Here is a 22,379-nt window from a genome sequence, read left to right on the forward strand (position 1 = left end):
CTACAGCAATGATGGAGAAAGATGCTTGGTTGCTCCAGGAAGCTCTGTCATGACTCCCAGGTCCAGTTTTAAAGCATCTTCTGAAATAGGGGGAAGATATGCCTAAACATGCTTTCTAGAACTTAAAGCATAGTTTTTCATCCCACACAAATCTGTACCATGGGGCAGAATTAGTCACAGAAGACATTCTCAGTTGTGAATTAGCCATGAAAGTGGCTTGAGGAAAATCTAGATAATGTGAAATAACTCTTTAAAGTAAAAAGAGAGGTGGTACATTCTTTGTTTTACAGGTAATGTAAAAAAGACACAAAAAGGTGAAAGGTGTTACCTATGGCCACACACATTGCTCCATAGGAGCTCCTGGGCCTGGGGTTCGCCCCCTCCCTCCTAGAACCTGGCCAGCCCAGGCTCTTTCTAGTTAGACCATTTGGATTTTCTGTTAGTGACCCTAATCAAAGCAGAAATAGCACAAAATGACCTTGGTGGCAGTGGAGAGGGAACTTGGGATTTCAAATTTTTAATGTTGACTCATAAAGTTAATTCACAAAGAATAACAGATTTCGATGTGATTTAAAATAAACATTCTTGCCAGGCATGGTGGCTCACACCTGTAATCCCAGCACTTTGGGAGGCCGTGGCAGGAGAATCACTTGAACCAGGGAAGGCAGAGTTTGCAGTGAGCAGAGATTGCTCCACTGCATCCCAGCCTGGGTGACAGAGTGAGACTCCGTTTCAAATAAAATAAAATAAACATTCTGAGGAACAAGTGAGTCATGAGACTCTCCCATTTCAGAAATGCCTGGAAGAATCTCCCATTTCAGGTATTTTAGGGAAGCAAACCGTTCATTCAGAAGAGAATTTTGCCAGGTTTGCACAGACGTTAGACATTAATACTCCCTTGAAATGGATTTTGGAATCGTTGACAGAGGAAAAAAAGAGTAAAACTGCAAGAGAGGCAAGCAGAGAAGTGAATGGATTGCTGCTGAAAAGGACTGAAATCAGAGACAAAGAGATCTCAAATAAGAAGCAAAATTTTTCAGAGTCTACCTTACAAATACTTTTCAACTGAAACCATCCAGCAACATTTACTGGCCCAAATGAACTATGGGTACGAATAGTTTCATTCTATTGGTCATTCATGTACCAAACACAGCCTTTCTTAATGAGGTATCAAACCCACAATGGAAACTTGTATCCAACGCCCCAAATAAACTCTAACCAAGGATGGGAAACTCGGAATCATGGAGTTGTTTGTGGATTTGGCTCAAAGTCTGGCATGTTTTTGAGGCTTGAAACACTGACTATTTGCATCCAATAAATCAGTCTGTGAAAAAGGAGAGCGGGAAGAAACGGGATATGGAAATTTTGTATCTCAAGAAAGAGCCAAGCATTTTCCCTCCTAACCAGAGCATGGCAGAAGGGAGAAGAAAAGGAAAAGAGCTTGCCCTTTGTGGAAAGCTGAGCTTTTCCTGAAAGTCTGACAGGCAAAGGAACAAAGTTTGGATCCTGCAAGATCATTCCTGTAACCAGATCAAGTTCCTCCTGTTTGCTGGAGGCCCTTGGGTCTCCCGTCACAACTGCACCCAGCTCACGGGCACAGGCAGGTGTACACCCTGCCTCTGTAGAGTCATCTTCCATAGACTTTCCTGCTGGAGCCAGGCAAATAGTGTTTTCAGAAAAAGTGAATCCAGCTTTCTGTGCCACCACCCTGGGATCTGTACTGTGTCATGGGAAGGCGTGCAGGGACTTGCCTTCTGACCCCACTGCCAGGAGGCGAGCTGGTTTGATCACTCCTGACCCCTTCCCGCCAGCGTTTATGATCTTAGACACTTACTCACCTTCCAACCATGTGAGGCAATTAAGAACGATTACCTCTGAATCAAGGGCAAATCATCCACCAGTTTCCTGGCCAAGGTTTGAGTGGGAGGAGCAGCTTGTGTGAAATCCTTTAACGGTGACAAAATGCTTAACAATCTTGACAGCAGTGGTCAGTTAGGGTAACGAATGTAGCGGGGGTCTGACCTCCAGCTCATGTTTTCCTGTGTTCACTTTCTACCTGGTAATGGTGAGCTCATCCTAACCCCCCTGGGGTAGCCCCCTATCCGGGTAGGAGGCTACTGTTTGCCCCTGCACAGATGGGTCTAGCGCACCAGCCTCCCCCACCACGACCTCACCACAGAGTGGCAGTTGCGAGCACACTCCTGGAAGCTCTGCCTTTCTTCCGCCTCTCCCAGAGAATGAAATTTCAGCATTTGTACAGCTCAGACCCACTGGCTGAAACTTTTCTACCTCCTGCTTCCCTGAGTGAAGTAACTGATAGAGGAAGTAGTACTTCTAACTGGATTTTAGAGTTCCTGAGTCTAGTCTATGTTTAGTCTATCTCTGTTTCACTCTCCTTCCCTCACCCCATAAACTGACATTTTGTAGATTTCTGGTAAATTACTGAGTCCAGAGTTGGAAGCCCTAAGAGGTATTTATTTTACTTCAAATCACCTTTAGTCATCAGAATCACCTGGAGGGCTTGTTAAAGCAGGAGCTGGCCTGACAATGTGAACTTCTTTTTTTTGTTTGTTTGTTTTTTTTTTTGTTTTTTTTTTGAGACGGAGTCTCGCTCTGTCACCCAGGCTGGAATGCGGTGGCCGGATCTCTGCTCACTGCAAGCTCCGCCTCCCGGGTTCCCGCCATTCTCCTGGCTCAGCCTCCCGAGTAGCTGGGACTATAGGCGCTCGCCACCTCGCCCGGCTAGTTTTTTGTGCTTTTTAGTAGAGACGGGGTTTCACCGTGTTAGCCAGGATGGTCTCGATCTTCTGACCTCGTGATCCGCCCGTCTCGGCCTCCCAAAGTGCTGGGATTACAGGCTTGAGCCACCGCGCCCGGCCAACAATGTGAACTTCTAACAGGTTTGCAGGGGATCCTGCTGCACTGTGGGACCAGGCTTTGAGACCTACTAGCCGCAGGAAGTCTCTTCCTCTCCTTCCTCCCTTCCTAGCTGTGTCTCTCCCTGAAGCCCACCTACAGGAGAGACGGGAGACATTATGGGCAGTGTTGTCTCAAGAAGGAATGTAAGGATAATTGGAATAAACAAAAGAAGAACTTGAATAACTCATCACAGTCACCGTTGATCCTTTGCCCAGGAAATAGTACTTCTTAATGTTTTTTTTTTTTTTCTTCCATGAACTCTCCTTTTATCCCTAGCAGAGAGGTTTTCTCTCAAGAAGATAATCTGTCATCTTTAGAACAGGATCTGAACCTTAATTCTTCTTTCTTGTGGGAGTTAAGTCCATTTACTTCTTATTCTGGATTAATTTCCCCTTTGCCATTGAATAAAACAGAAGACTTTACTAAGGGCCTACTTCATGCCAAGTAATGTGCTAATAGTGCTAAGTGATTTATGCGCATCGAAAGACCTTTGCCACAATTTCACAAACTATATGTTATTAACCCATTTTACAAACTAGCAAACTGAGGGTTAGGGAAGTTTTGTAGTTACTGGAGATCACAGAGCTAGTCATACGTTGAACAGAGATTCAAATCCTGGCTTGACTTCAAAGATCTGCCATAGATAGCGTTACACAAGTCTTACGCACTATAGTGAAAGACTTGTCACAAACAATTGTGTGATCTGTCACTTATTCAATACATGTATTTATTAAGCACATACTATGTGCCATGCTCTATAACAAGGTCCCAGGAATATAATGATGTACAAGACAGATGGAACTTTTCAAAACACATATTCCTAGATTGTCTCATGAAAATTTGTTTTTAATACTTTGTCCTTCGATGGACTTGCTCATCAAAGCATACATGTCATTAAACCCAGAAATTGCATTCCCTTCCTCTATTTCTTGCCAACCTCCTTTGACTTACAATTCATCTCAGTTTAACAAATTTGTTTCCTATTTTCCTTAAAGGAGTCTGTGTGTTGCTTTTATTTTTTAAATATTTTTAGTTTTTGGGCCAGGCACAGTGGCCCACGCCTGTAATTTCAGCACTTTGGGAGGCCGAGGGGGGCGGATCACAAGATTAGGAGATCAAGACCATCGTGGTTAACATGATGAAACCCCATCTCTATTAAAAACACAAAAAGTAGCCGGGTGTGGTGGCACATGCCTCTAGTCCCAGCTACTCTGGAGGCTGAGGCAGGAAAATCGCTTGAACCTGGGAGGCGGAGGTTGCAGTGAGCCAAGATGGCGCCATTGTACTCCAGCCTGGGCAACAGAGCGAGACTCCATCTCAAATATATATATATTTAGTTTTTGAATGAGTACAACATTAACATAGCTCAAAATTTACAAGAAATAAAAATGTGTACAGTAAAAGTTAATCTCCTTTCCACCCCATGACCCCTGACCACCCAGATCTCCCCAGAGGCAACCACTTATAAGTATACATTGTCTTCCCTGGTCCTTTCTTTGCTCATGAACACAAGTGGTTGGTTTCTACCTACAAAGTGTTCTCTACTTTTATTTTTTCTCAGTTGATTTATCTTGGAGATCATGCCAAATCAGTAAATATAGTTACCTCGTTCATTTTAACAGCCACATATGTAAATAATTCTAAAATGCACCATACTGTATTTAACTAAGCCCTTTGTTGATGAACACATAACATGGTCCAGTATTTTTCATTACAAACAATTCTACAATGACTACCCTTGTGTGTATACAGTTTTGCACATAAGCAAGCATATCTACAAGATAATTTCCTATAAAGGGAAATGCTGGGTAAGGAGCCAATGGTATGTTCATCTGTAATTTAAAAATCTTTTCGTTATGGGATTTTTCAAGCATTACAAAAGGAGACAGACTAGTAAGATAAACTACTGCATATCTATCATCAAACTTCAGCGATTATCCACAATCCATGGCTGATCGTATTTCATATAGATATAGGCCCTATCCATTTCCCCACCCCAAATTATTTTGAAACAACTCCAGACATAATGTTGTTTCACTAGGAAATATTTTGGCGCTGTTCTTGAAAAGCAAGGACTTAAGAAAAGAAAAATATATGTATGTGTGTAATCACACTATCACCCCTAAAATAAATTATTCATTAATACTAGAAAATATCCTGTCAGTGTCATATTTTCCCAGATTGTCTCATAAAAATTGATTTTCTACTAGTTTATTCTTTGATTAGAATCCAATAAGATCCAAAAAAACAAAAAACAAAAAGAATCCAATAATATCCATACATTGCAGTTGGCTAAGTCTTTTTTTAATCTATTGGTTTCTCCCTCCATCTCTCTTCTTTTTCTTTGTGCATTGTTGTTGTAGAAACTAGGTATGTTTGCTTCCAGAGTCTGGATTTTACTGATCCTATCAAATTACCACAGGGTCATTTAAAATGTTCTGCTACCCATTAGGTCAAAAATGAAACACAAAATTAAATCGCAGAATTTCTTAATAATAAAACAACATCGCTGAAACTATGTGGCACAGCTAAAGCAGTTATTAGAAGAAAAATAACAGAACTAAATAACTCTATCAGTAAAAAAAGCAAAGTTAAATGGATTACACCCATAAGTCAGAAAGCTTAAAAAAATCAAAATGTAAGACAAGAGGAAATCAGAAAGAAGATAAATGCAGAATTAATGTTTCATCATTTTAGGACTTGTTTTTACAAACTGCAGCTTAAGGCTCACCATTTGAGAACTAGGAGACCATTTCCTAATATGTAACGATAGCGACAACACTGCTAGGTAGCTGTCAGGGGCTGGGAGCCTTTTCTACACAAACTTTACTCTGAATTTCAAAATACTAGCCTGCCTTGACACTTAGCGGAAATTCAGGTAGGGTGGCCTTAACTCAGGTTCTTCAGGGAAGTGTCCCGTTTCAGGGACACCGTGGGGTGGGGTTAGGGGATGGCTGTATTCCGCACATCTAGTTCTGGCTGGGCTTATGGCAAGTCTCAGTCCTCTGGAGTCACCTGAGTGACTGAGGGATGAGAAGCATTTCTGATCCCGTAATATACCTACATGGTTTTGCCATCTACCAGACTCCAGTTCAAATCTCAGCTGGCACAGTTACCTTTCATGTGGCCTTGAGCAAATCTCTCTGAGCTGAACTTTCCTCACCATAAATCTGGTAAAAATCTTTACCTTAAGGAAGTGTGGATCAAATGAGATACCAGGTGGAGCTAGTGCTCACAGAGTGGAAGCTAAGGTGATGAAACCCTTGATTCTCAAGTTCTGTGATTCCATGATGGAGATCCATGAGGGCTACCAGATGGGGAGTATCAACTAAAAGAAAGCAATCACGGAGTTCTTCCTGCCTTCTCTGGAGGATGTATTCCTATGAGCTGCCCTGAATGTTAAAAATAATACACCTGCCCCCAAAAGTGCCTAGGACGCCTTTGTTGTCCACCTGCTCATCGTCCATCGGTTTCTGCAAGTGGACCAGTTACCTGCTCAGGAGCAAACGTTTCTATCACGATGCACCCTCTCCCAGGGATGGGCTCAGCCTGTGCTCTCCCTGCGACAATGTTGAACAGTGCCATCTGTCCCTACCCAGCGTCAGCCTCACTCAGAGGGCACAGGCTTGGAGTGTGGGAGGCACGCTCCCAGCTCACTTTGCTTTTCCCGCCCTGGAGGGGAATCCAGGATGTCTAACTAGTCTTCCGACCCCGAGAGGGAGAGGTGGGGATAGGACCTTCCTTTAGTCCCCTCCCTAGTGGAACGAACGATTCTTTACGGTCATCTGTGGGGTTCTTTTCGTAAAGAAGCATCTGCAGGGTAAGAAGGAAAAAAATCCACCGTGCAAATACATCCCAGGCACATGCCTCCGGAGAAGTGGCCCCGTCCTCCCTCCGCCGCCCCCGGCACCTCCTCGGGCTTCACCGGCTTCCTGCTCCTGGGAGCAGGCAGAGATCCCGGCGTGGGCAGACCCCTGCCACTGGCGTCCAGGCCCCGTCCGAAACTCACGCCCACGTCGGAGGAGACTCTCGGGATAACCACGGTGCTCCCAAGACCCGGAGGGCAAGAAGAAAGAGCCCTGGCAAACAAAGGGCACGGGCCGGGAGCGCCGCAGCCCGGGGCGGGGGCACGGCGACCGCTAGGCCAGGGGGCGCCCGCCCCCAGCGCCCCACGCCCGGTGCCAGCGAGCCGAGGCGTGCATCTCCTTATATGGTCAAATGACACGGAGGGGGTTCTCGAGGGCGGGAGCCGCGCAGCGCTCCACTCGGCCGGCAGCGGAGCCGCAGCCACCAGCCGCCCGCGCCCGCCCGCGCCGTCCGGGAGTCCCCGGGTCGCTGCGGCGCCGTGAGTACCTTCAGCTCCCTGCGCCCCAGAGGGAGGCCGAGGGGCTTAGCCACCAGGACTCGGAAGAGGGGGCCGAATCCGGTGCGAGACCCGGGGAGAGGGGAGCAGATCCGGAGTTGGGGAGACCGGTGAGTGGAGAGGAGAGCTGTGGGTCGTAGAAGACCACTGGGAGAGGGGAGCCGAACCGTGCGGAGAGAAGCCGGGAGAAAGGAAATGAGCTGTAGGGTAGACCCGGGAGAGGGGAGCAGATCCCTGGGGGCTGGGAGTGGGGAGACCACGGGAAGAGGGGAGCGGAGCAATGAGAGGGGGCTAGACCCTGGGGGCGCTAGAGCTCAGAGGAGCCCACGGACCCATCCCCAGAGAGGGGATTACAGCCCAAGTCCTCACCAGGTGGGGCACCGCCATGCGGGCAGGGGCTTGGCGAGCCTGGGTAAAGGCTGGCCGCGGGTCCCAGCCGGCGGCTGCGGGGAGGTGACGCTGTCCCCTTGCTTCAAGGCCCGACTCCGGAGCCGGTTGTCCTGGCACGGTGGTCTGCGCGGGGGTGTCCGGGCTATTTCCCTTCAGTAGAAATAAGTGGAGCTTGCAGTGTGACCTCACTCCTTGACTCGTGTAGACATATAATAACTGAACCATTCGGTTAAAAAAAAAGGTGTATTTTAAATGAAAAAGGTTCTAAGTTTTTCTTAAGTTGCACTCGTGTGATATCTTAGCATACTAGAAATTGAGGGAAGAAAATACTGTTTTTCTGATTTTAAGTGAATCAATCATATTTACTTTCATATCCCCAGTCAGGTTTTAATTGGAAGTAGGCTAACCCCGTTAGCTGAAATGTGTAGCTGGCCTCCAAGCAGCAGTGAACTTAGACAGCACTGAACTTAAGGCCCGCACTCCCTTCCACATATTTTGGAAGGTAATAAATCACAATTTGGGCTTAGAATCAGGAGAACTGTCTTCAAAACACAACTCCAAATACATCTCACATTTTTGGTGCTGACTCTACTAACGAATGTTTTATAATAATATATTAAAGAAAAGAGGTTTTGCACTATCCTGAAGATGTTTTAGACAAAAAAAAAAAAAATTTGCAGCAAGTCTTAGAAGTACAGGAATTCCTAGTCTATCAATTTAATTTTAATAAAATCAAACTCAAAGAACATTTCATTGTGCATTTATATAAATTTTTTTCAAGTGTTACTGGATTTAGATCACCCTCCAATTTAGAAGATCATCAATTGATACATAGAATTGTGTTTTCATGGTGTTTATTAGCCTGCCATGGTTTAAAATGCGTTTACACCATCATATGTCAATGAAGGCTAATGATGGGCTTACTAAAGACCAGAAACTGTTCTGGGCACATAGATTCTGTCTCATTTTAGCTCACGGTCTCACAAATAGCCACAGGCAGATGCGGTAGGCTAGAGGATGCGGGGGACTGCATCTAGGCTGCCTAAATTTACATCCGGGTCCCTCAACCTGTGCAGCCTGGGCCAAATCACTTCATCTCGTGGTGTCTCGGTTTCCTTCACTGGGAAACAGTGACAATGATGTTGTCTCTTTGGCAGGGTTGTTAAAAAGTCTGGACATCATAGACAGTGTGTACATATTTGATAGCCTCATTTTTACAGGTAAAGACACTGAAAACAGAGATCAAAGTAACTTTAACTCAGGGTTTCCCAGGCTGTAAATGGTAGCCCTGAGATCTGACCCCAGGCAGCTTAACTTGAGAACCTGAGTTCTAACCCTAAACACACCACGGGAGGAACATTTGAATATTTATTTATTTTTTAACATTTGAATATTTCTATGAGGCCTTATGCTGCATTCTTTGACCCAAGATTGCGTGTTAAGCCACTTCCAGTACTGAAAGATATTTAAATTGCAGTCAAAAACACCCAGTAGAATATTGCACACACACACACACAAATCAGACTAGATAGCAGGAGTTTACTCCCGTCCTGTGCTGAGGGCCAGTTATTCAGCCTCTGTGACTCAGGCAGCTTCCTTTGTCAGCACCGGGGCCTGAGCTGGTAAAGTTGGTAAGCGGCTCTCTGACTCAGATGCCCTGAGGTAAAAAGTTCCTTGAGCCTGGGTGAATGGAAATGTCAGACGTTGGGTTCTTCTGTGCGGTTTTATTATGAGAATTTGATCAAAGCCACATTTATTAAGTGTCCATCTCAGGTTGCGTCATACTGAAGCCGCTTCCTCAAGATGACCATCTGAAACAAAATGCATGTGCTTTCTCTAGGGGCTGAGAACTGTGTCTTCCTGGAGACTAGGCTGGCATTTTGACTTTGGGGTGAGTCAAATGAATTTCCTCTGTCATCCTAAATTGTGGATTTCAGTTTTAGCTCCCGTGATGATTACTTTCATGTGTCAACTTGACTGGGCCATGTGGTGCCCAAACATTCGGTCATGTGTTCTGGGTGTGTCTGTGAGGGTGTTTTTGGATAGGATTGACATATGAATGGGTAGACCGAGTCAAGCTGGCTGCTCTCCATAATGTGAGTGGGCCTCCTCCAAACAGTTGAAGGCCTGAATAGAACGAAAAGACTGAGTAAGAGGGAAGCCCCGCTGCCGGACTGCTTGAGCTGGGACATTGGTCCTTTCCACCTTTGGACTCACATTGAAACATCGGCTCTTCTTGGGTCTATAGAGGCTGCCGTTTTCAGACTGCAACTTGCACCATCGGCTCTCCTGGGTCTCCAGCCTGCTGACTGCGGGTCTTGGGACTTTTTCACCTTCGTACTTGCGTGAGATAAATCATTGCAACAAATCTCTCTATGTACATCTCTTGTTGGTTCTATTTCTCTAGAAAACCCTGACTACTACAGCTCTCTGGTAGCATCTACTTAAATATTCTCCCCACCAGCTGTCATTCTCCCTTTCTTAAAGATTTGATCACTACTTTGCTCCTGGGAGTCTTGGCTTTCCTCTTGCTGTAAAACATGCTCTCTGCATGGGAATGTCACAAGGGGTCTGGAGCAGCATCTGGTCTCCCGGGTCCATCCCAGTGCTTGTGGGTGGTGCCTTGCCTGGTGTGAACTCAGACTTCACACACATCTTCAGCCTTCGTGACCCATGCCTTTACTGCCCTGATTCTGTCTGCGGCTTCAAGATCCTCCAGGCGTACAGTCCTGAGTGAGATGAGGGATGTCTGTGGCAGAAGCAGCTGCCCTTTTTTCATGGGTGAACAGAATTAATGCCAGAATGTCCTTGCAGTATATAAATATGGAGCTTGTCAGTCAACAAGGAAATAGACCTGTCTGTTTGGGTTAATACAACTTTCGGAGGCAGTGAAAAGCAGGCAGGCAATGAATGAAGCAGAAGGAAGCGTACAAGCCTCTCGGGACACAGCCCTGTTGCAGTGTGCCAGAGAAACCCCACAGAGCCGCAGGACTGCAGTGAGAAGGAGGTGGCCAGTCATTCACGGAAGCTGCTGGACACCAAGGGAAAGGCCAGCATGGGAGTAGGGGTCATAGGCACCTCAGATGGCTGGGAGAGTGAAGAGTGAGCCACACTTGGGAGGTGAGAGGAGACCCCTGCCATGAAAAAGAGTGGGTGGTTTTCATTTTGTAGGTGTAGAAGTGTTCGTAACTCACTCAGGGAAGGCATGGTAGAGCCATAGCATGCAGGATGGAGTCGCCCTCGGTCCCTACACTGGTGTGATTGACGGACCCGAGGCCACCCGCCATTCTAGCCTGTGCAGCTATGGTTGACCTGCGTGGCTGCAATTGACGTGTTTTGAGATTAAACGACAAGATGGGATCTTAAAGGTGTTTAAATTATTTGGAGCTAGAACTAGACTGGAACTCATTCATAGACTGTGTGTTTTATCTCAGCTTCCCGGTGCCTCACGTAGCACATGGAAAACAGTGGTTACTCAACACATTCTTGTCGGCTGGATTCAAAAGCCTGAATGACATCAGAACAAGTATAACTCCTCTTGTAGTCATGGACTTCAGATCAGAAATTTGATATTTATTGTTTTCCCATTTCTTTTTAGTAATCAATATTCAAAAGATAATTCAGAAGACAGCAGTTTACCTTATTCAAACATTGCCTCACACAGAACCACCAGAGATGAATGGAGATGTTTATTTATTTATTTTTAATTTGGAAGTTACCAGTTTATGTAAACTATAATACACCTCTGACACCTGCCTGTACATGCGTGTAGTAAAGGCTCATTAAATTAATCCGTAAATATATTATACAGTGGTAAGCTAGTCAATTTTATACCTTACAAACCAAGATTGTTTAAAATCCAACAATTTAAAAATAGATTTCCAGTGGATGCTAGATGACTTTTTTTCTTTCTTTCCTTCTTTTTTTTTGTTTTTTTTTTTGTTTTTCAGGGTTTCACTATGTTGCTCAGGCTGGAGTGCAGTAGCTTTTCACAGATGCTATCATAGCTCACTATAGCCTCAAACCCCTGGGCTCAAGCAGTCCTCCTGCCTCAGCCTCCCAGGTAGCTAAGACTGCAGGCACACACCACCATATCCAACTGATATAATTTTTTGTTTGTTTGTTTGTGGAGACCGGGTCTTACACTATGGCCCAGGCTGGAGTATAGTGGCAGCACTACAGCTAACTGCAGCCTCGAACTCTTGGGCTCAAGAGATCCTCTTTCTTTAGGAACTCCAAGGCTTGATCCGTTATTCTAGTTTATAAAACAGCAACTTTCCTTGACATGATGGCCCTCTCCATTTCATCAGAATTTCTGTTTAAAACAAATCGTTTGGCTAGACAAATGACGAGTGTTGGGGGTGAGCAGTTTTTGTGTGTAGACACTCCCATCCATAGGAAAACAAAATGGTGCAGGGTATTCTTTGAGCACATTTTCAGGTGTGAGAGTCCCGTGCCTTTGAATGGAGGATCTTTGATTATAGGCAACACGTGTCTGTAGAACATCAGGGCCTTGTGCTGACACCTGGAGCCTGTGTTGGGGATCTGTGCGTTCTTCCCAAAGCGGGCAAGACTCCCAGCTGGCTTTTTGCTTCTTGACCTGGCCAGGCTGCATCCTGGACTGTGCAGCTGTGTGTTCACATGGGATTGGAGTCCAAACACAACAAGAAGAGTTCTATCCGCTGCGGAAGCAGCAGCTTATCTGGAGGGAGGGACGAGGGCAGCGATGGAAGCTCATGATGTCATATGCCAAACCACATTACATGTTGGGTTTGCTATGCAGGGTGGATTGTTCACATAATATGTTCCTAATTTTTCATGCTTGATTTTTGCCTGTATGTTTGTACTCCGACATGTTTGCATTCACTCACCCATCCATTCATTTGTTCATGCATTCCACAAGTATTCACAAAGCCCGTGGTCCTGTGTGTGTTCCCTGCTGGTGAGGTCTCAGCGACAGGTAGTGGCACCCTTCCCAATGCTTACGGTTGGCAGAGGACAGGGCAATTGCATGAAAACATGACACTTTTATAATATATTTTTTAAAAGAGCCCACATAGACCAGTTTTCCTAATTGGCTCTGGAAAGCTCTGGTTGATTATTGATAGGCAATTGAATGTCCCATGCGGATCCCCGGTGGCATCTAAAGATCCAGAGACTGACTTACCAAAGCTGCTTTTGCATGTGTTGAAGGGCTGCATGCAGGAAGAACTTGGGAACATTCATAGATTTCTCCTTAGGAAATGACTACATTAGAGGAACCTCCTGCAGCAGGGTTGATAGGGAGAAGCACTTCGGGTTTCAAAGGGGAAGGAGAAAATGGGCCCACTGGGGTCAGATGAAAGTAGGTAGCCAATAAAAGGTGCATTGAAAAGGATGCTTAAATAGACTTCTTTTGCTAATCTGACCTCTTCAGGCTTAACCTGTAGGGATCTGCTAGGCTCCTGGAACTCCAAGGCCTGAGCCAACAAGCCAAGCGAGGCTGTCTATCATGGCAGCCCTTCCTTTGATTGAAATCTTTCTGGTTAAAAAAAAAAAATTAGCTGGGTGTGGTGGGACACACCTGTAATCGCAGCTACTTGGGAGGCTGAGAAAGGAGAATCGCTTGAACCTGGCAGGTGGAGGTTGAAGTGAGCTGAGATCGGGCCACTGCACTCCAGCCTGGGTGACAGAGTGACACTGTCTCAAAAAAACAAAGAGCTTTCTGGCATATGGGGTCCTTGCCTCTCTTCTGCCTCATTTCATTTACCCCCCCTCCTTCCTTTCTTTGTCCTGTCACTACTCCTCTCCCCTTCCCTTTACTCTTTCTGTTTTCCTTTTCCCATTATGTTCCTCTAGCTTTGACACTTTCCCCACTCATACTTTGTTTTACAGTTTTTGAATCTGAAAATTTTAAAAATAGATCACATTGATAAGCTTGTGAACTTTTAAAATTAGTATGAATTGTTAGTAGGAGCTGTGCATTGTCGCTTCCTGGCCCTCTGAACCTTTATTCTTACATGCTTTTTATTTATTTATTTTTTGAGACATGGTCTGTGTCACTATGAGGCTGTTTCCTTGAGGTGGGAGAGCAGGGGTCCTATCGTGGCTCACTGCAGCCTCGACTTCCTGGGCTCATGCCTCCTGAGTAGTGGGGACTACAAGTGCATGCCACCACACCTGGCAAATTTTTGGTGTTTTTTGTAGAGATAGGATTTCTCCATGTTGCCCAGGCTGGTCTTGAACTCCTGGGCTCAAATGATATGCCTGCCTCAGTCCCCCAAAGTACTGGAACTACAGGCATGAGCCCCTGTACGCAACCTATTCTTATATCTGAGTCAAAGCTGGGCTGGCGAGAGACTCAGAGATCAAGGCCTTCCCTGGGCCATCCCCAGACCTCCGAGCTGCACCTGGCACCTGCCTCAACCATGGCAGTTCCCTTGACCTGGAGTCAAGCCTGTACCCTAAGATCCACCTTTTTCAAATACCCTGTTCAGGGCCGAAGGGGTAATGACATCATGGAATGATTTAGCTTGGTGAGGAATAAGAACTCCAGGAAACTGTGATTTGGAATTTGATTCAATGAAATAACAAGAAGGGGTGGCACCTTATGTTTGGGTATCTCCCTGCAAGCTGTTGCCGGATGCTTTTAGCATTCCTGTGTACCAGCTAAGGGGCAAGAATTATTGATAACCTGTCAGGAGGGATGAAGAGTTCAGAGAGAGTAAATGGATTGTACACAATTAGGTTAATAAGTCCTTAGAGAACAAAGATGTCCTACTTTTATTTGAAGAAATGATTCAGAAATGGACTGTGATACCCTGATACATTTTTTAGAAGTCATTGCCCCCCGTCTTGCATAGTAAAGGCAGGCTTCCATGCAGTAAACTTTCACTGGGCTGTCTGTCACCCCACTGCCTGCTTGGCACACCCAAGTCCATGAACAAGGCGCCCAGGCCCTCATTGCCTTGGCTGTTGACTGGGTCTTCCATCTTCCTGAGCTCTCTGCCTACCCTACTCTGTCTCTCATTTCTCTGGCTTTGCCTACTCCACCCCGAGACCTGACCTTCCGTATCACCTGGCTGACCTGTTCCCAGCACAGATAGCATCTCCCCTGGGATGCCTGCCTGCTCTCTCAGCGACTCCTCCTCTGCGTGCCCATCATACCGTGCACCTCCAGCACGCACTGAGTACGGGGCTTGGTAGTCTGTTTGGTATATATCTCTTTTCCTCACCAGATGACAAGTTCCTTGAGGGCAGGGGCCTGCATCTTAGTCATCTTTGTATCTTCAGCACTTTTTGTGACATTAGACACATAGTTCCAGCTCAACCAATGTTTATTCAATGAATGAATGAGCAATCAGGTATTTATGGGATTTAAAAAAAATGCAAGTGACTGACGCCTGTAATCCTAGCACTTTGGGAGGCCAAGGTGGGTGGATCACCTGAGGTCAGGAGTTTGAGACCAGCCTGGCCAACATGGCGAAACTCCGTTTCTACTAAAAAAAAAAAAAAATTAGCTGGGCGTGGTGGCGCGTGCCCATAATCTCAGCAACCCGGGAGGCTGAGGCAGGAGAATTACTGAAACCCAGGAAGTGGAGGCTGCAGTGAGCCGAGATCATGCCACTGCACTCCAGCCTGGGTGACAGAGCAAGACTCTGTTTCAATTAAAAAAAAAAAAAAAAAAAAAAAAAGCAAGTTATAGGAGATTTCTAATATAGGACTATAGTTACACTTTTAAACATGTTGTAATAGAAGGGAAGCTTTGAGCTTGCTTATTGACTCCCAGACTGTTTATTCTGACGCTCAGGGTTTGTGCAGTATGTAACTGTGTGGACCTCCTTCAGGGGCCTGCTTTCACACAGTGCATCCTGCTGTGCTCCTAGGTTCCTGCAGGTGCCCATTTTATGCTCTGTCCTGTTGGTTGGAGTAGAAATGCTCTCTGCTCATTGTAGAAGTCTACTGACCTCTTAGAAGATGAGGAACAAGTTGGAAGAGGGATCCACCCACTCTCAGAAAGAATTCTGTAGAATTAGAAGCTGAACCACAGGGCCAGGTGCCTCCTCCCAGGTGGACCCACTGAGCAGATAGCAGCTGCTACTGTTCCTGCTAGGAGCTGGTATCACTGATGATGACATTCATAACCTGAGTCATACTTTGAGCAAATGTAGAACCCTACTTATTTTCAGAGTTTATTCCCTTAGATTTTTTTTTTTTTTTTGAGATGGAGTCTTGCTCTGTCGCCCAGGCTGGAGTGTAGTGGCACGATCTCAGCTCACTGCAAGCTCTGCCTCTGGGTTCACGCCATTCTCCTGCCTCAGCCTCCCAAGTAGCTGGGACTACAGGCGCCCGCCACCACGCCCAGCTAATTTTTTTTGTATTTTTAGTAGAGATGGGGTTTCACCGTGTTAGCCAGGATGTTCTCGATCTCCTGACCTTGTGATCCGGCCGCCGTGGCCTCCCAAAGTGCTGGGATTACAGGCGTGAGCCACCGTGCCTGGCCAGATTTTTTTTTTTTTTCTGTCCTGGTCCTGTAGATTCGGAGGAGGTGAAAAACATATATCAGGTTATGAGCATCATGATCATGATTATTACCTCAGAGGAAAACAGATGCACCCCTTTCACCAGCTGCCAACAGAATTGGAGCTCTGCAGAGATTGACAGAGGGTGTAGACTGTCTCCCTTCCCTAGCAGGGCTGGTGCTTGTCCTGACCCACACAGACGGCCTTTCAAGTTAGATTGGGAGTTCATTTTCTCTAAGTCAGATGGCCATTTGAGAAAGCTCAGTGGGCCCTCCTTTTCATAAATATGCCTGGGCTTCAGTTTTTCCATCCATAGAATGAGGAAGTTGTCATAGAGAATCTGGGGATTTGTTTCCAGCTTTTACAATTCCACAATGTATAGTTCTCTGTCCTTTCATGGTTCTTATTTCAAATTCCCAAGTTATTATTCTTATGTTTGTGGGCACAGAATGGCCCATGAGCCTCTTGTCCCACAGCTAAATCACACCTTTTATCGGAAAAATATATATGTTGGAAAAGCAGCTCTCAATTGCGATGAAATAAATGACAGCCACTTTCAAGGCCAATAACTGAACAATTACAGGAAAGCATTGAATCTTGTGCCAACATGGCTGCTCCAACCCGAGATGGCCGCGGTACAAAGGATATTTATACGTTGGGTTTCAGAACAATAATTCAAGTGCTCAAGAGCCTCATCTTGTGATGTTATCACAAGAATGTCCAGGCAATGTTTTCTTTAACTCCAGGAAGAGTGATTTAGAAGGACGGATCTTGCCACATGTGTCCAGCTGCGTATTTATTGCTCTTGGAAGAGAATTATTCTGTAAACACAGAAATATCCAAGAATGGATGCTTGAAAGATGATCTTTTCCTTGCTTACAGTTGTCAGGACCGTGTATATGCAATAGTACAAAATTAATAAACTCTATCAAATTTCCTGTAATCATAAACCAGGCAGCAATATTTTATTTGCATCAGAAGGTCTGATTCTGGGATTTCACTCTCCTATCGTTTGAAGACTGCAAATTGAACCAAGTTTTCTTAGAGCCTGTGAACTCTTGCTCACAGTTACATAGCCAACCAGTCTACCTATTTTTTTTTTTTTTTTTGAGACGGAGTCTCACTCTGTCACCCAGGCTGGAGTGCAGAGGTGCCATTATCAGCTCACTGCAACCTCCACTTCCTGGGTTCAAACGATTCTCCTGCCTTAGCCTCGTGAGTAGCTGGCATTACAGGCATGCACCACCGTGCCTGGCTAATTTGGTTTTTGTTTTGTTTTTTGTATTTTTAGTAGAGACAGGGTTTCACCATGTTGGCCAGACTGGTCTCGAGCTCCCGACCTCAGGTGATCCACCAGTCTCAGCCTCCCAAAGTGCTGGGAATACAGGCGTGAGTGACCGCACCCAGCCTGGTGTACCTATTTAACAACAGAGAAAACTTTCCACTTTTAGGAAATGGAATATTGCCATTTATTCCTGAAGAAACTTGTCTGTTTTTAATGCCCTATGGACGTTTCTCCACACCAGCTATTCCTGTGGTAGGCGTTTTCTCTCCAGGATCATTCTGACATGATTTTATAGGAATGGTCATAAGAGAAGGGCCCATCCCTTGCTGCTTATGCACACCATGTATTCATCCTAGGAAAAGTGCAGTGTGCCGGGCGTGGAGACGCCTTTTTTTGAACTTTTATTTTCGGTTCGGGGTACATGTGCAGGTTTGTTATATAGGTAAACTGTTGTCACAGGGGTTTGTTATACATATTATTTCATCACCCAGGTATTAATCCTAGTACCCAAGTGTTACCTTTTCTGCTCCTCTCTTTCCTCCCACCCTCCCTCCCTGCTCAGGTAGACCCCAGTGCCTGTTGTTCACCTCTTTGTGTTCATGTGTTCCCTCATTTAGCCCCCACTCATAAGTGAGAACATGCAGTATTTGGCTTTCTGTTCGTGCATTAGTTTGCTAAGGATAATGGCCTCCAGCTGCATCCGCGTTCCCACAAAAGACATGATCTCATTCTTTTTTATGGCTGCATAGTATTTCATGATGTATATGTACCACCATATGTTTTCTTTATCCAATCTGTCATTGCTGGGCATTTAGGTCGATTCCATGTCATTGGTATTGTGAAAAGTGATGCAATGAACATTCCTGTACATGTGTCTTTATGGTAGAATGATTCGTATTTCTCTGGGTGTATACCCAGTAATGGGATTGCTGGGTCAAATGGTAGTTCTGTTTGTAGCTCTTGGAGGAATCTCCATACTGCTTTCCACAGTGGTTGAACTCATTTACACTCCCACGCACAGTGTATAAATGTTCCCTTTTCTCCGCAACCTCGCCAGTGTCTTGTTCCTGTTGAAAGGGCTTGAAGTGTTGCCCAGAGAGCCACTGACTGCAGCCACTGCATTTCTGACTATTCCATATCGTTGTTTTGGGAAGTGAATCTTTCCCTTTATCCTGCTTTCAGGATACCTGGGCAGCCGCAGGATGATCTTTCCCATAGGGAGCAATGATTCATCCTCAGGGACTTTGGCAGTTTTTCTTGTGCAAGGTCAGCTTGCACTCCCAATGCAGCACTGAGGTCAAGGGTAATAGTGGCCTCATTGCATCTACTCTCAGGTTTCCCAGGTCAGATCTCCCTCCCTTTTGCCGCTGTGATTTCTTCCTATTCAAATCATGAATCATAAAGAGGAGCTCATGGAAAATCTTTTTATAGAAATGGACACATTATTTCTATGCCTGCCTTTCTATTTTGGGGGCAGGGAGAAGGGGAAGATGCAAGGCTGGGTCACAGCCGGACAGGATGGGGGCTCTGGTGCCAGCCCTTACCTGTATTTAAAACTGAGATAGCTTTTTCTGACACAGTAAAAAATAATTTGTGCTTTTCAAGAAGTGGAATGTGACCAGGTGTGGTGGCTCACGCCTGTAATCTCAGCACTTTGCTAGACGAGGCGGGCAGATCACCTGAGGTCAGGAGTTTGAGACCAGCCTGGCCAACATGGTAAAAGCCTGTCTCTACTAAAAATATAAAAATTAGCTGGGCATGGTGGCAGGCACCTGTAATCTCAGCTACTCGGGAGGCTGAGGCAGGAGAATCGCTTGAACCTGGGAGGCAGAGGTTGCAGTGAGCTGAGATTGCACCACTGCACTCCAGCCTGGGCAAAAGAACAAGACTCTGTCTCAAAACAAACAAACAAACAAACAAACAAACAAAAAACAAAGTGAATGCATTCAAACACAAAACTGCCTTAGCTAATGAAAAAGAAAACAAAAAAGGTGTTATCATTGAAAATTATGACCTATTAAAGGGTGAGTTTTAATTATTCATCCAGAGGAATTAACCACCTTTCAGCTAAAGATGACAGACAGTGGGACAGTTAATGTATTTGTGTGCATCCCTTTCAGAGAGTGCTCAATGGGACCTGGATTTTCCCTTCTTTTTGATAGGTTGCTGAAAAGCCAGGTGTCAAAATGACCGAGCGCTTTGACTGCCACCATTGCAACGAATCTCTCTTTGGCAAGAAGTACATCCTGCGGGAGGAGAGCCCCTACTGCGTGGCGTGCTTCGAGACCCTCTTCGCCAACACCTGCGAGGAGTGTGGGAAGCCCATCGGCTGTGACTGCAAGGTACCTGCCACGGGACTCTGCGGGTCCCCGGTGCTCCCCCAAGAAACACGGGCTTCTCTGTGATTTGTGCTGAAGCCCTGATCCACCACTGAAGTCTGTCTCTTGAGCCCCCTCCGAGAGGTGCGGACCCTGCACGTAGCCTTTCGGAAGCTTCTTCCCTCTAGCTAATGTGATCTCTGCCCACAAGCACTGGGTGAGGGCCTTGCCAGGACTTTCGTGCTTAGTGTCTCTGAGTACATTTTCTGTGTTCTAGTTATTAGTGCCCTTATCTAACCACCCAGCTGCCTACCAACACTGTAACTTTCTTAAGGGCGGTGCTCTCTTCCTCTTGTCTGTTTGCCCCATGGTGAGTAACGCGGAGCAGGTGCTGTGCTCAGTCAATATTTGATGAATGAATGTGTACATGAGAGAACCAGAGTGGGTTCCTGGATAAATGGGCACATAAAAGCACAAAGTCCTTGGAAGATTGTGGGCTCTTTTCCTTTAATGAGAGAAGGACAGGATTTGTATTGTTTCCTTTCAATGGGGAAACGCGTTCACGGCTCTCCTGGGATGGCACAGCGTGGTTCAGCAGAGACCACTGGTCACTTGTACCAGTATTTAACAGGCCAAGCATGAGAGTTCAGCCACCAGACTGCCCAGTTCCAGCCCGGGCTCCGTGTCTCACTTGCTGTATGGCCTTGGGTCAGTTACTTGACCCTTCCGTGCACATCCCCACATCTATAAAATGGGGAGAACCCGGCCAGGCACATAGGCTCGACGCCTATAATCCCAGCACTTTGGGAGGCCAAGGCAGGCGAATCACTTGAGGCTGGAGTTGGAGACCAGCCTGGCCAACATGGTGAAACCCTGTCTCTACTGAAAATACAAAAATCTAGCTGAGTGTGATGGTGCATATCTGTAATCCCAGCTACTTGGGAGGCTGAGGCACGAGAATCACTTGAACCTGGGAGGTGGAGGTTGCAATGAGCCGAGAATCATGCCACTGCACTCCAGCCTGGGAGACAGAGTAAGACTCTCTCTCAAAAAACAAACAAACAAACAAAACTGGGGAGAACCAGGGGTCTGCTTCATAGGATGGTTCCAATATGTAGCTACAAGCCCTCACGCTCTTCTAGCAGCGGACAGGGTAAGTTCCAGACTGCCCCCTTTCTGCTGACTGCTTCCTTAGTCTTTTTTTTTTTTTTTTTGAGACAGAGTCTCGCTCTGTCACCCAGGCTGGAGGGCAGTGGTGCGATCTGGGCTCACTGCAAGCTCCACCTCCCAGCTTCATGCCATTCTCCTGCCGCAGCCTCCTGAGTAGCTGCGATTACAGGTGCCCGCCACCTCGCCCGGCTAGTTTTTTGTATTTTTTTTTTTTTTAGTAGAGATGGGGTTTCACTGTGTTAGCCAGGATGGTCTCGATCTCCTGACCTCGTGATCCGCCCGTCTCGGCCTCCCAAAGTGCTGGGATTACAGGCTTGAGCCACCGTGCCCGGCCGCTTCCTTATTCTTTTTGTGACATGTCCCTTCCACACACCTTTCAGACACTTCACCCTCTCTCTTTGTCGCTTTTCATTTTGGAAACATCAATAAAAATGTCCAGTTTGAGGAAGAACTAGACGGCCCGAGAAAAATACAATGATAAAACTTCACCTGGAAAAGAAATACTTAAGTAGGTGAGTGGTTCAGATACCATCTGGCAAAGGGTAACTCTCACTTTCAAGGACAGATTTTGGGTATTTGGGGCTAATCATCCCTGATCAGTGGCTGAAATAAAAACAAAACAAAAAATCACTTGCCGTTTCTCCAGTGAGTTAGTGGAAAGATCCTTAAAACCAGTCATCCTGGGCCGGGCGCGGTGGCTCAAGCCTGTAATCCCAGCACTTTGGGAGGCCGAGATGGGCGGATCACGAGGTCAGGAGATCGAGACCATCCTGGCTAACACGGTGAAACCCCATCTCTACTAAAAAATACAAACAATTAGCCGGGCGAGGTGGCGGGCGCCTGTAGTCCCAGCTACTCGGGAGGCTGAGGCAGGAGAATGGCGTGAACCCGGGAGGCGGAGCTTGCAGTGAGCTGAGATCCGGCCACTGCACTCCAGCCTGGGCAACAGAGCGAGACTCCGTCTCAAAAAAAAAAAAAAACAAAAAACCAGTCATCCTTCCACGCATGTTTTATGAGCAAATAAACAAGAGTCTCCCAAATGCAGCCAAAATCATCCAGGCTGCTGTCAAGCCAGGAGTGAATTGTGCTGAGCTTTTCAACTCGGATTCATGTTTTGAGATACGTGGGGTTACACTGTATGATTTTCTACATTTTGGAACAAAAAGAGACATTGAGTTGAAGCGAGACCTTGGCATTTGGGGCTTTTGATGCTTTAGGCGTGATTTTCTTGACTTTCAAAAATAAGCAGGTAGTTGGGTTTGTAGTGGAAGCAATGACAGAAAAGAAATGTTCCTGTTTTTTTCTGGAAGTAAAGCCCACAGTCCTGGCAGGCGGGGAGATACCTGATAGAGGAACTGCGCTCTTAGGTCTGGTGGCCAATGTCTTCTCTTAAAATAGCACAGCCACCACGGGCCTCAGCTACTTCTCTCTAA

The 22,379-nt window shown here is 46.0% G+C and overlaps 1 protein-coding gene across 6 annotated transcripts in view; it reads left to right on the plus strand.

Moving 5' to 3' along the window:
- Positions 1 to 22,379, plus strand: part of FHL2 (four and a half LIM domains 2) — a 77,229-nt gene that overhangs the window by 31,957 nt on the left and 22,893 nt on the right. Inside the window, exons 1-4 of one of the 6 annotated variants that reach the window (XM_011969558.1) lie at positions 7,010 to 7,392; positions 9,513 to 9,563; positions 15,876 to 15,996; positions 19,621 to 19,800. In XM_011969558.1, coding sequence (XP_011824948.1) covers positions 19,645 to 19,800 — 156 coding nt within the window. In that variant the 5' untranslated portion in view covers positions 7,010 to 7,392; positions 9,513 to 9,563; positions 15,876 to 15,996; positions 19,621 to 19,644. Of the gene's footprint in view, positions 1 to 7,009; positions 7,393 to 9,512; positions 9,564 to 15,875; positions 15,997 to 19,620; positions 19,801 to 22,379 lie in introns of those variants that run through there. The other 5 variants (XM_011969552.1, XM_011969554.1, XM_011969553.1 and 2 more) reach the window with 5 other exon arrangements.

The sequence above is a fragment of the Mandrillus leucophaeus genome, unplaced genomic scaffold, assembly GCF_000951045.1.
Source record: "Mandrillus leucophaeus isolate KB7577 unplaced genomic scaffold, Mleu.le_1.0 Scaffold9, whole genome shotgun sequence".
Lineage (NCBI taxonomy): Eukaryota > Metazoa > Chordata > Mammalia > Primates > Cercopithecidae > Mandrillus > Mandrillus leucophaeus.